General features: G+C 38.5%; 1 protein-coding gene across 24 annotated transcripts in view; it reads left to right on the top strand.

Annotated features, from left to right (window-relative positions):
* The window catches only part of DMD (dystrophin), a 2,667,987-nt gene that overhangs the window by 2,584,538 nt on the left and 70,489 nt on the right, over nt 1-12,960 (top strand). For 15 of the 24 annotated variants that reach the window (XM_086387503.1, XM_086387492.1, XM_086387495.1 and 12 more), the window contains 4 exons: nt 3,932-4,098; nt 6,387-6,498; nt 8,193-8,329; nt 9,036-9,074. In XM_086387503.1, coding sequence (XP_086243629.1) covers nt 3,932-4,098; nt 6,387-6,498; nt 8,193-8,329; nt 9,036-9,074 — 455 coding nt within the window. Of the gene's footprint in view, nt 1-3,931; nt 4,099-6,386; nt 6,499-8,192; nt 8,334-9,035; nt 9,075-12,960 lie in introns of those variants that run through there. The other 9 variants (XM_086387509.1, XM_086387510.1, XM_086387500.1 and 6 more) reach the window with 2 other exon arrangements.

Below are 12,960 nucleotides of genomic sequence, written 5' to 3'. Positions count from 1 at the left end.
TTTACATCAGAATGAATTAGTAATGCATTTTTCAATTTGCTGTCTTTCTGTGATAGTTTTTGTCCTAGCTCCAGATGGTTATTTTGATAAATTTAGTTTCTGGACCAGTGGAGCAAGAGATTGTTATAGGACTTATTGTAACTGGAACTTGCAGTTCTTTTGACACAGACTTTCATTGTATTTTTGTTTATCAGATGAAGAAACACTTAGAGACTAAATAATAATATAACTAGAGAGAGTCACAGTCCACCAACCAGAGAGGGCTGGCTTTTGGCTTTGTGTTGACTAGAGGTGCAGTCTGTAGTGGTGTGGCCCACCTTTGACCTTGGCCTGTTTAATTTATTCACTAGTGACTTTTGGATGAAGGCAGAACACATATTTTATTTATTTTTTGTTTGTTTGTTTGTTTGTTTTAATTTAATTTAATTTTTTAACTTTACAATATTGTATTGGTTTTGCCATATATCAATATGCATCCACCACAGGTATACACGTGTTCCCCATCCTGAACCCTCCTCCCTCCTCCCTCCCCATACCATCCCTTTGGGTCGTCCCAGTGCACCAGCCCCAAGCATCCAGTATCATGCATCAAACCTGGACTAGCGACTCGTTTCATATATGATATCATACATGTTTCAATGTCATTCTCCCAAATCATCCCACCCTCTCTCTCTCCCACAGAGTCCAAAAGACTGTTCTATATCTGTTTATTATTTATTTATTTGGCTGTGCTGGGTCTTAGTTGTGGCATGTGGGATCTAGTTCCCTGACCAGAGATTGAACCCAGGCCCCCTGCATTGGGAGTGTAAAGTCTTAGGCACTGGACGAGCAGGGAAGTCCCCAGAAAACATGTATTTAAATGTAAAAATTACAGAGTTGGGGAGAATGACTAACCCATGGGCTGAAAGAGTCAGGATCCTTAAAGATACAGATGAGCTGATACAATGGGCTAAAACTAACAGGAAAGTCCTTGACAGAAGTAGAAGAAAATACATCCCAAATGAATATGTACAAAACAGAAGAATCACTGAAAACAGCCAAACAGTATTTCTTATCATACCCAACAGTGCATTAGTACCTTGGGGGTGTTCACAAATCTTAAAACATAAGAACAATGATAAATGTCCCAGGATCACTGAATAATTAGTGTGAGAAATTCTGAGGTCAAGGTTTAATGTTTCCTTACTGACAACCAACCCAGCTTTTAGTATGTTAACGTGCATTAATCGACAGATAGAATGTGCAGTGTTTCCTTAATTAATTTGACCTTCTCTTCTTAAAACATCTTGCTGGGTCATTGATCTTCTGGACACACTGGGAAACACTGACCTAGAGATCTTAGTGGAGTGGAAGCGCTGTGGGAGCCTCTAGTGCAGAACAAAAGAAAGCCATCCAATTATACTGTCCAGAGAGATGGCAGTACCATTCACAGCACATCATATTTTGGAGAACAGAGTTCTAAAGGACAGTGGCAAACCATGCCTTTCATATGAGGAAGAAATAAGAGAAATAGGGATAAAGGGCCATGGACAGACATGACAGCTCTGGTAAAATATTGAAAGAGATTTGTGAAGGCTTGAGAACTTCGATGTTTCTGGTCAGATGTATAGTAATAATGACATAATGATAGCAAACACTGACTGACATGGCTCTCGCTGTGTGCCAGTGTTGAAGTGTCTTTCATTGAAATATTAAAGCAGCCCTACAAGGTAGGTCCTATAAATAGTTCCACTTCATGGCAGAGGAAAATTGAGACACAGAAAGATAAAGTTACTCTCCCAGAGTAACACAATCAGTGGCAAAACTGAGATTTGAACTCTTGTGGTTGGATTCTGGAGCCTCTCCTCCTATTGGCTGTGCTGATGGATTTCAGCTCAGGGTGATAAAGCACTTGTGACAAGGGTACCTGTACACAAATGTTCAAGATCGTCCATGGAGGATGTTTGCTTCCTCACATGGATGTTTATTATATGGCAGCTATGAGAACACACTGGCATTGGATAAGTTTGGACGTGGTGACTGTCAAAAGTCTTACAGCTCTGTGGTGCCATTGCAGAAGGAGGAATTCACGTCCATGGTCCCTTTCATCGTCAGGTTCTGTAATTCTTTTTTAGCTTTTAAGAAAATGTTCACAAAGTACATTACCTCTGTGATAGCACTCTATCTAGAACGAAGTACTCAACAGAAGCTTTTGATCAGTAGCTTGAATTTATGCCACTTTGCAGCTAGGAATTCAAGGTTAAACAGCTCATTATAATGTTGCTGAGTTAATAATTGGGGGTTACTCCTGGAGTACTGCCGAAGTGGTGAGTGTTACAAGCCCAATGACCCTACTCTTGTCTGCCTAAAGTGTGAATACATTCTTTATTAGCACATCACATTCCAAGAGAAGCACCATGAGTCTGCAGTTCATATACTCATTATGTGTATGATCCTAAATATCCCATCATATATTCAGTGTCAATTGATCTCAAAATAGGTAACACCCTTTGGTTCTTGGAAAAAGCAAATGAAGACCATCTCTGGAGAAGGCACTTTCTTAGGGAAGGCCTGCTCAGAGAAATGGCAGTTAGATTGAGAAAGTCTAACGTTGATCTAATGTATTCCCGTAAGCAGAGAGAAGGGATGGAGAAGAGGCAGTATTTGTTGAGATCATGACTGAGAAGCTTCCAGAGCTGACTAAAGACTCTAACCCACAGATTCCTGAAGCCTAGTAAATCCTAAAAAGTATCAATAAAATCCTAGAAATACAAGATGAGACAGGAAAAGCATAGATGACCTTCAAGGAACCAATAGCATCACAGCTGACTTGTCAACGGTTAGCAGCAGAGAAAGTGAAATAAAAGTGAAATAATATTTCAGTGTGCTAAAACAAAATCAAAACAAATGAAACACCCCTTTCAGTCTAAAAATCATTACCCACTGAGGATAACTATCAAGAATATGGATAAAAGAGACTTTCAGGCAAACAAAAGCTGAGAAATTCACCATCAACAGACATTTACTAAAGGAAATACTAAAAGATACACCGCCAACAGAACTGATCCCAGATGGGAGATCTGAGATTGAAGGAAGCAATGGAAAACAAACCCCCCAAAAGTGGTTAATATGTGGATCAATTTAACAATATAAAAACATAAAACATGATCTTACAGGGTTAAAAAATGTAATTAAATGCATGACTATAGTAACATACCAATCAAATGATGGATAAATACATTTTGAATTTTCTAAAATCATTAGACTCACTGGGAGGCACAGTATTTATTAAACTCTGCAAAACAGAAAACTAGAGTTAGACAGAGAAACAACAGGTCTCCATGAAGAGAGCACTAGAGCGGGAGGTTTCAATGCTAGACTTACTCTTGCTGCCAGGGAGCTGTCTAGCCTTTGAAAAGCCATTTCTCTCATCTATATCTCAGTTTTCTTGTCTGTGAAATGAAGCTTCGGGACCAGATGAATTGTAAAGCCTCTTCATTACGATTGTAAGAAACACTGAGAAACAGATTCACTGGAGGGGAAAGAAAAAAAAGGATCAATCATTCCTTGAGGTTTCTTTTTTCTCTCTCTCTCTTTTGAAATTTTATCAATAACCACTTCCTTTTTACTTATAGCTAAGTTTTATATATCTCTTCCCAAACTGGAGTAAGATATAGTCTCTCCCAGGTGTGTATTGTACTTTACTTTTTGCATTTGTTTGCTTTCCTTTCTTGTCATCTAGTAGCCAAACAGGGTCATGGCAGTTTCCCAGACTGCCATGTGTCAGAGGGCTCATGTGGATGTTGGGAGGACATTTGCAGAATCAGGCTGTGAAAAGTGGGCCTCACTGCACCACTTTGGCTCTTTATTTGATGCATCACTGGAAATGACATACACCTCCTTTACTTTCTTATCTTCTCTCCTTGCACTCTCCGGCCTCCTGTCTCTGCAGGCTAATAATAAGCCTGAGATCGAAGCAGCTCTCTTCCTCGATTGGATGAGACTAGAACCCCAGTCCATGGTGTGGCTGCCCGTCCTGCACAGAGTGGCTGCCGCGGAGACCGCCAAGCATCAGGCCAAGTGTAACATCTGCAAGGAGTGTCCAATCATCGGCTTCAGGTAGGCAGAAGCCCCCCAATGTCATTTTTGTTGTATCATTTCTCACCCTTGTATGACTTGTCTGTTACACACCCCCATGCCAGTTGCTATTAGTGCATTGTTACCCACCATGCCAGTTGCTGTTAGTCTGTTCCTCTCCATGGTGGGAGAGGAGGTGACCAGGCTGGAGCCTGGATCCCTGCTGTCACCCCCCTGAGCACTGGGTTATGTTGGTAGATCTGCTTCATGAGACAGGTGGCCCTCTCCACTTTTCCTCTTTAGCTCTGCAGAGCCATGTTCTTCATCGATCAGTACGGACTCCCTGTCTCCACCAAGATTTTCGTCTATCAAGTATACACAGATTAACTGTACCTCTTCTTTCCTGGAACCAAGACATTTTGATCATCTCTTTTTTTTCTCCATGCTCTTTTTTGTGTATAGAATCTCTCCCAGAATCAGTATTAAAACTAAAGAATGATTCTATTTTGGGAGACTTGTCATGGTAGCTCAGTCTCTTAATCACTCTACACCACTTTTCTTGCCCTAAAGTAACCAGAATTGTTTAGAGCAGCTTAGACCATACTTCTTGATCTGTGAATCTGGTTACGCTCTTTTCATAGTCTCCTAATGAACTTCTGAGGGAGTATAAAGTGTGCAAGTAAATGAAAGATTCACAAAGCCACTAAAACAAGAAAATGTTCCTTACAAATTTAAAAGTGCAAGAAGTAGGAAACATTGTAGGTTATTATTATTATGACTTTCTTAAAATGTCCCAGAAAACACTTGGCTTTTAAATCTTCAGTCTTGCTGACCTGTCTGGGGAGACAGGATATTTTTAAATGAATGAATCTTCATGAACAGTAATCCCAAACCCAAATTCTGAAATGGTGGTGTATTTAAACATCTGAATCAACCTCGAGGTTGCCATAGTGATGAATAAGCCATCAAGTTGTAAACTACCTGTAGCATCCTCTGCCTGTTCAGGATCCACTTACCAGCTAAGTAAATACTCATTGCTGGTTATGCTGAGACTTGTCTCATTACTTTGTTTCTAATACTTATATTTTACCATTTGTGTGCCTTTTATTCACTGTGCCCCTTCCATACTTCATGCTGTGTACAAAGAGGTTTTACAGAGACCTTCAGAGGTTTCTAAAGCCTAGATAGACAGTGTTGAGCAGGCAGTGCTAGCAAAGGACACCTTCCTGGTTTCTGCGGGTAAGTGATGCCTTGGGGCAGCAGGGAGGGGGAGCTCCAGGGGACTGCATTGCATTTCTTACCTTTCTTTTCTTAGCTTCCTTCACTGGTAAGATCTGTAGACAAAGCAGAGGGTGGATTTTATAAAATGCAAAAGGAGAATGCTTTGGAGGGTCTAAGAGAGCATTTTGACATTCAGTTCTTTTGCCCTTATGAAAGTAAATTATTTTAGGAATCAGCACTTCTCTTTCCTCCTTTTCCCCATTCTCAGAAGATGACTAGGATCTAAAAACAGTAGCCTTTTCCCCACATTCCCATATGTGACATGAGGAATATGTTTATTTGAATTGGCTCAGAGTCTTATCTGAAAAAGCACAAGGCAGGGAGAGTATGAAACCAAGAATAGGGTATTCTGAGAATGGGGGGAAGTGTAGCGTGTAGTACTTCCAGATTATGCATCCTTTCATCTCATCCAAATTGTGTCTTTTCTTGGGGTTTCCATTTTCATGTGGGGGTAAGGTGGTGAGGGATTTCTGAAGAGAGACGGATAAAAGAGGTTATCCAAGTAACTCTGAAAATGAATCATGTCTGTCAATCAGAAAATGTAAAGTAAGATTTGTTTTAATTGAGACTTCTTGCTGAATTCTCTTTTGTCTTATGAAATTGCTTTACCTATAGAATTTTTTAAAAAATAATTCCCTCAGGAAATGTTGGTGCCCTTTTGATGGGTGGGGGATGGGCCTGAAATGCATCTATCTGTCCTTTCTGAGAGTTCTTTTAAATTCCAGTATTTGGTCTTCAAAAGCCTAGAAGTTTGCCAGTGTCTTCCTACTTAATCTGAAAGAGTTCCCAGTGGAGTTTAAGCAAGAACTGAGTTTTTCTCCCCTCCCTCCAAATGTTTACAGGATGTTTTCTGCCAAAATGTTTTGATACTGCAGGTAAAGCACCAGAAAAAACTGGAGGTAGGAATTTAATCACTTACCTTGAGGGATTAATAAACACAGCATTCTGTTTCTAGAATTAAAACAGTATGGAAGGAGGTTTCTTAAAGGGTATTCTTTGGGAATTTGATCTGAAGAGATACATACGTGTTTGTTTTTGTGCTTTTCCAGGTACAGAAGTCTAAAGCACTTTAATTATGACATCTGCCAAAGCTGCTTTTTCTCTGGCCGCGTTGCAAAAGGCCATAAAATGCACTATCCCATGGTGGAATATTGTACTCCGGTAAGTAGATGTGTCCCTGAGCTTGAGTCAGCTCACCTGGGAGAAGTTTCAGTTTTCTCCAGTGTTGCAGATGATCTGTGATGCTATGATTGCTCAGTTCCCCAGATGTTGCCCAACTCAAGTAGCTCCAAATTGCAGACTCTGGGATTGACCTTATCCCTGGTGCGATGCCTGGCACACGCAGAATGTCATAGACACTCCACACACACTGTTGGGTGAAGCAGTAGTTTTCATTTCTGTTTGCATGGGTTGTAGAGAAGACATTTTTCACATTTAGTTTCCACATCCCTAGCTGTTGTGTGTAGAGGTGTTAGGGCCATGGGGCACGTTGAGTATGGAGGAGGAGTAATGTAGGTTCCCTGAAATTCATAATCCACCATTTAAATGAATCTTGCTCATCTTTTGTCTGTTTAACATACTAACACTTACCATTACATGCTAGGCATTTACCTTTGAAACTACTCTGTATGAGATAGGTATTATTTTTATCCCCTTTTTACAGTTGAGGACTCTTGACATTCTGAGGTTAAAAAGTTTGCCCAAGTTTCTATAATTAAGTGCTGGAGTCATCTCTTAAGTTATTGTCTTGGGGAAATGTTAAGTGGCCAATAGAACTTTGAAAAACTGCTGGAGACACACATATGGACACCAAGGGGGAAGGTGGTGGTGGTATGAATTGGGAGATTGGGATTGACATATACACACTATTGACACTATGTATAAAATAGATAACTAATGAAAACCTGCTGTATAACACAGGGAATTCTACTCAACGCTCTGGTGACCTAATGGAAAGAAAATCCAAAAAGGGGGTGATACATGTATACGTATAGCTGATTCACATTGCTGTACAGCAGACGCTAACACAGCATTGTAAAGCAACTATAGTCCAATAAATATTAATTTAATAAAGTGAAGAAAAATCACTAGTGAAATGGAAAGGGCGTGGACTTGGTGGACACAGACCTGGGTGTAAATCTCGTATTCCTTCAACACTGGCTGCTAGCTATTCAAAGTGCCATCTGTGGGCCAACAGCTTTGGCATCACCTGGGAGCTTATTAGCAGTGCAGAACCTCAAACCTCACCCTGGACTTTATAAATCAAAAGCAGCATTTTAGCAAGATCTGCAGGTGGTTTCCAACACATCAGAGTTTGAGAGTCTCTGCTTTAGAGCTTTTCTCTCTTGCATCTTCAGAGCGATCCTCCCAGTTATTTCATTGTCTTCCTCACTTTGATTCCTTTTGCAAAGGTATTCAATAATGGAGAATGTACCATGCTGTGAATTGAATGGTACTTGGTAAAATCTGACAGCAACACGGACAGATATTGTTTTACAAACACCATAAGGTGTAACAAAACTGAAGGTCAACTCTCTGACCTCCAGACGTCTATTAATTACCATTTATTGAGCAGCCTAGTACTTGAGACTTCATTGATTCATCATCACAACTTGTTGAGGCATTCTTGCTTCAGTTTTGTAGATGATTGGAGCCTTGGGTAGGATAACTCACCCCCGTTAACCCCATTAGTAAAGGGCAGGTCTGGTGTCAAAGCCCGTTTTGTGTGATTTCAGCCTTTGCTCTTGCCTCCTGCTCTTAATTATAAGACAAGTACCTCAAGGCAGAGCACCAAAGCGGTGCTTTCGGTTCAAAACCCTGCCCCAGGTCTGATCTCCTCATGATTTCCATTTCAGACTACATCGGGAGAAGATGTTCGAGACTTTGCCAAGGTACTAAAAAACAAATTTCGCACCAAAAGGTATTTTGCGAAGCATCCCCGAATGGGCTACCTGCCAGTGCAGACGGTCTTAGAGGGGGACAACATGGAAACGTGAGTAGTGGCCAGAGCACAGCAGCCTCTTAGTCGACATATATTTGAGCTCCTCTCACCTGAATACCTTCCTTCACTCCCAAATGCAAACAGTCTCTCCTATTTCTTTCTTTAGATTTACTGTAGCTGTAAAGAGAAAAGCAAGCTGACGTTCAGTTACCAGTTTCCATGTCAATTGTCCCGTGAACAGTGACCCTTTCAAAAAGTTAAACTGTATCTCACAGGGGAAAAAAACCACCATATCCTGGCTCCCAATTACCTTACAAAGGCTTGTAAGAAATACGGGACTGTTTACAAATGAGTGACTCCAAGATTTCATTTTGATTCTCCCCCCTCACAAATCAGTAGGCGTGTGGCTTTTTGTATCTGATTGTGTGGTCGTAGCTAGTCACTTTTTCCTACTTGAAAGAAAATAATGGTCACGGGAAATGTCTTCACAGTAAGTAGTTATGATTCGCTAGATCCAAGTGATGATCTTGTCTTCACCTCTTTTGAACCTTCTCTTCTGTTTTCCATGACTCTGACGGCAGTCGCACCACTGGTTTTCTTTTAATTCACCTTTCACCTTTGTCTGGCCGTTGCTTTTCATGGTTCATACTTAATTGGGTTTCATTTATTTTGACCTTTCAGTAATTTTTTTTTGTATGTGTGTGTGTGGCTGAGTTTGCCTGTGTCTCTCTTCACCACCTCATTTTTTGTTTTGCAGTCCTGTTACTCTGATCAACTTCTGGCCGGTAGACTCTGCGTGAGTACTTGCGCTGAAGGGTGCTGCTATCACAAACACATTTGCTTGCTTAATTTTTAAAAAATTTTTGTTCTGTTTGTTTTAAGGACATTTTAATTTCCCTTCCTTCCTTTCAAAATTTTTCCCTTGCTGAGTCTTTGAGGATGCCCTCTGCCACAGATCAGGAGAGTCAGTGAGGTTTTAGGGTCCCCACCTGGTCAAATGAAAACCAGCAGAAATCCTGGCCTGGAGGTCAAAGTGACATCAAAGAAATTGTTGAGTTGTTAGTTCTGTTCCTGGCAGACATGTTTATATGCTCTTTCCTTGTAAGCAGGGAAGAGCCTTCTGATTACATAATAATATTCTTTAGTTATATTTCTAGAGATTGAGTGCTTTAGGACCTTCAAAAGGATGATGCTGTATTCTTTAGGGCCTGTTATAAGTGGACCATTAAAAACCAGCGAAGTTTGTTTCATGGTATAATGTTGAGTATGGTTGAATAATTTCAGTGAGGCATGTGGCCTTTTTATCAGGTAATGCCATGCTATTTGACTAATCTTTATATATATATATATATATATGTGTGTGTGTGTACATATATATATATATATATATATGAGTTTCTCAGTTTTGACCTACACTCACTTTGCTCTCTTCTCCAAGCTAAATACCCAGCTCATAAACATACATTTACACTGGAAGGAAAGTGTACTGTAGTGTTTGTTATTACTATTGGTGTGTCTTATTAATAATACTAATACTTGATATTAATAAATAATTTACTGACTTATCTCAGAATTTAGAATGTCATTAGAAAACTCTATAGAGTCTGTGATTTATATATCAGCAAAGTGCATTGTTTTAAACTTACAGTGTGTGGGGGGGGTTTATAACAAAATTTTGGTATTTCACAATGTACTTTATGAAAATATTTAAAGTCAGACAGTTCTATTATATATAAGAGGGAAATGACTAATTTGGAAAGTGGACTTATATAAGAATTCAGTTTATCTTTATTGGGTCTTTTTTATTCCACCATGTAATTAAATTTAAAGTAGGTCCTTTTTAAAAAATCCTGTCGTGATAAGTACAAACTGTTAATTGAAGTTTATTTGAAGTCTTTATTGGCCTAAAGGAAGTGTGAGGCTTTCCTTTCTTCTTTAAAGCCACATTATTGTGCCCTTTAATTTTGAGATATGGTTACTATATTTGATTTGTTACTAATTATGCTTAAACAACTTGGGGAGTTATTTAGATTCAGCTATGTTACTTGCTATTGGTAATTATTTTTCCTATCCCAGGTAATCTATATGTTTACAGAAGGTAAAACCTTTCATAAATAAAGAACTTTTAAAAAATAATATGCTGAAATTCTCAGCTGGATTGGATCCTGATAAGCAAGTGGATTTTCTCTGTGTTGGAATAAGTTCTAACCAACTTAAAAATCTAAAAGACAAATATGCCAAAGTTAATTTTTTTTAAAACACATAGACAGAGGTAGCACAGCATAATAAAGAATGACTAACTAGAGAGGAAGTTTATTCTATCCATAAGCTAATGAGAAGCATTCAGGGAGTGAGTTTAATGTAACTTATTTTAAGTAGAGGGTGTTTGTCTTTCTGAAAACATTCTTTTTAAAAATATATTCTCTAACAACTGAAACCTGCCCCCACTTTGCCTTCCCATAAAAAGTATGCTGGATTATTCAGAAATAGTGGGAAATTCTAATTTTGAGGAAGAAAACAAACCCAGCAGGCTAAAGTCCTTGTAATATGTGTAATTTTATTAAAGTCTTTATTCATGGGGTGGTAAATAATTTAGAAAATAAATTGTAAAGCTGTTCTCTTGAGGCAGAAGAGTCAGGTCCTAGAATGCTTTATCTTGCAAGAATTCTATTTGATATTAACAAATCCTGTGACAATGACAGCATTTAGTCCATTCAGGATGGATCATAGAATTTGAAGATTTACTGAGATACAAATCTTTTTTTTCCTCAGGAAAAAACCCCTTATTTACCTGGATTTGTCACCTTAGTTGAAAGTAAACCTGGCATAAACCTTTTATATTGTTTGTCCACAAGTGAGATGGTCAAACAATATTCTTTGAGCTCTTCTGCCTTGAAAATTTATTAGTGGAGTTGTCACAGATAATGAGAAAATGGTGGTGGAGGGGATAAAATTGGCCATTAACAATAACAGGAATAATCTTTTGGGGGAGCTATCACTTTATATTTAGGAAGTGAGAAGGGATAACAGTATTACCTTCCCTTGGAAAAGTGCTTAGAAGGCTTTGCATTTAGCTTTGTTTCTGGACTAAGTAGTTTTATACTTTTACTAATTCTTTGTTTTTAGATGATTCTTCTCTGACCAGTATTCCCTTTTGGCTCGTTTTCTAATTTCATAACTACCTCCTTTAGTGTGTGTGTATATATATATATATTTTAGATTTCTTGGTTTTTATGAGTTCTTGTGCTTAAGCATGCTGTGTTAGGTGCTACATACGTTAATAAGAAAAATAACATGGAAATATCCTCAAGGCTAAGAATTAAAGCTTTGCATAAGATATCCTGTTTAAGATTTTATTAAAGTGTTTTACATTTACATGCTGAGCTTTCTTAGTGCAGTTATGCTCCAAGATCTCATGTTTTTTTCTTCTCTACACTACCAAGGTAGTAACTGTTACAAGGGAGAAACACTAATATGTTTTCCTTGATGGTGGGCTTTTAGCTTCTAAGAAGTATATAATCAAAAGACTGGTCTGTTCCAGAAGATAGGGCTTATAAACCAATTAATCCAAGTACTCAGTTATCTTGACCTGCAGTGAATATTTCCAAGCAAACCTTGGCATTTTTCTAATAATGGACTATTCCAGGGTTCTAACAAATGAGCAGATTATCTCCAAAACTAGAGTGAAGATTTACCTGAATATCTTTGGATCTGCCTGGTCAATTGGGTAGCCATCTTTTTGTTCCCTTATGACAATTTCAGCATCTTTGTAGTTTATTCCAAGTTTGAGTCTGGTGACAATTGACGTAGACAATATTGGTTTCATAAATAAGACATTTATTTCTCAGGCAAGATTTCAGTTCCCTGGTTATGTAGTGTGTTAATAACCATTTTATAATTATGTGTCTTCTTTAAGAAACACAGATTTCTACTATATTTCCTATGTAAACATAGGTAACTACACGTTTTTCTTTCTTTCTGTCTTTTTTTTAACTGTAAGAAAAAGCATATTCTTCTTAGTGTCTGACCAAGTTCTTGAATGCTGCTTAAACACTGGACTAAACTAGTCCTTACTGAATAGATCACTGTCGACTTTTGGACTCATGCCTTTACCTAAGGGCATTCTGTGTCAGGAGAGAAATGGAAGAGACCTTTTTGTCCTATTCCAGTTAAAACAAAAAAGCACAAGCCCAAACTGGTTTTCAGAACAGATGGATTTTTTTCCTAAGGTTAATCTAAAAGATACTATAAAAACTTCAAGGATAATTAATAGATCAGGTATGAAAAGGTGAAAACACGTCAACCCTACCAAAATCTTCATCTGTGAAGCAAAAAAAGTAGGTTATTTTTTTTTTTACCCACAAGGTAAACAGACTATGAATGCTAATCCTCCTCTCATTTTTTGCTCTGTACATTAGCACACAGTATCCCTAATAAATATTTCAGGTACTGTGACATTCTACTGAAGTTAGTAGGTCTTTTTTTAAAGCATCACATTATAATTGGGGGCCCTTCAGTTTTACTCTACCAAGTAGCAGTACAGTCCCGCTGCTAATGTGGTAGTTATATTCCTTTTTTACAAAATTGTGCAGACCAAGACTTCTTGATACATGGAATCTTGGTCACAGACTGCAGTGGCCTCTCCAGAGCTAAAATCATTGACTGCAAATGTACTAGGCAAA

This window comes from Bos grunniens, chromosome X (assembly GCF_055505025.1).
Source record: "Bos grunniens cultivar Pamir isolate PY7600 chromosome X, Bosgru_T2T1.0, whole genome shotgun sequence".
NCBI classification, from domain to species: Eukaryota; Metazoa; Chordata; class Mammalia; order Artiodactyla; family Bovidae; genus Bos; species Bos grunniens.
This window is presented reverse-complemented; position numbering and strand designations above follow the sequence as displayed.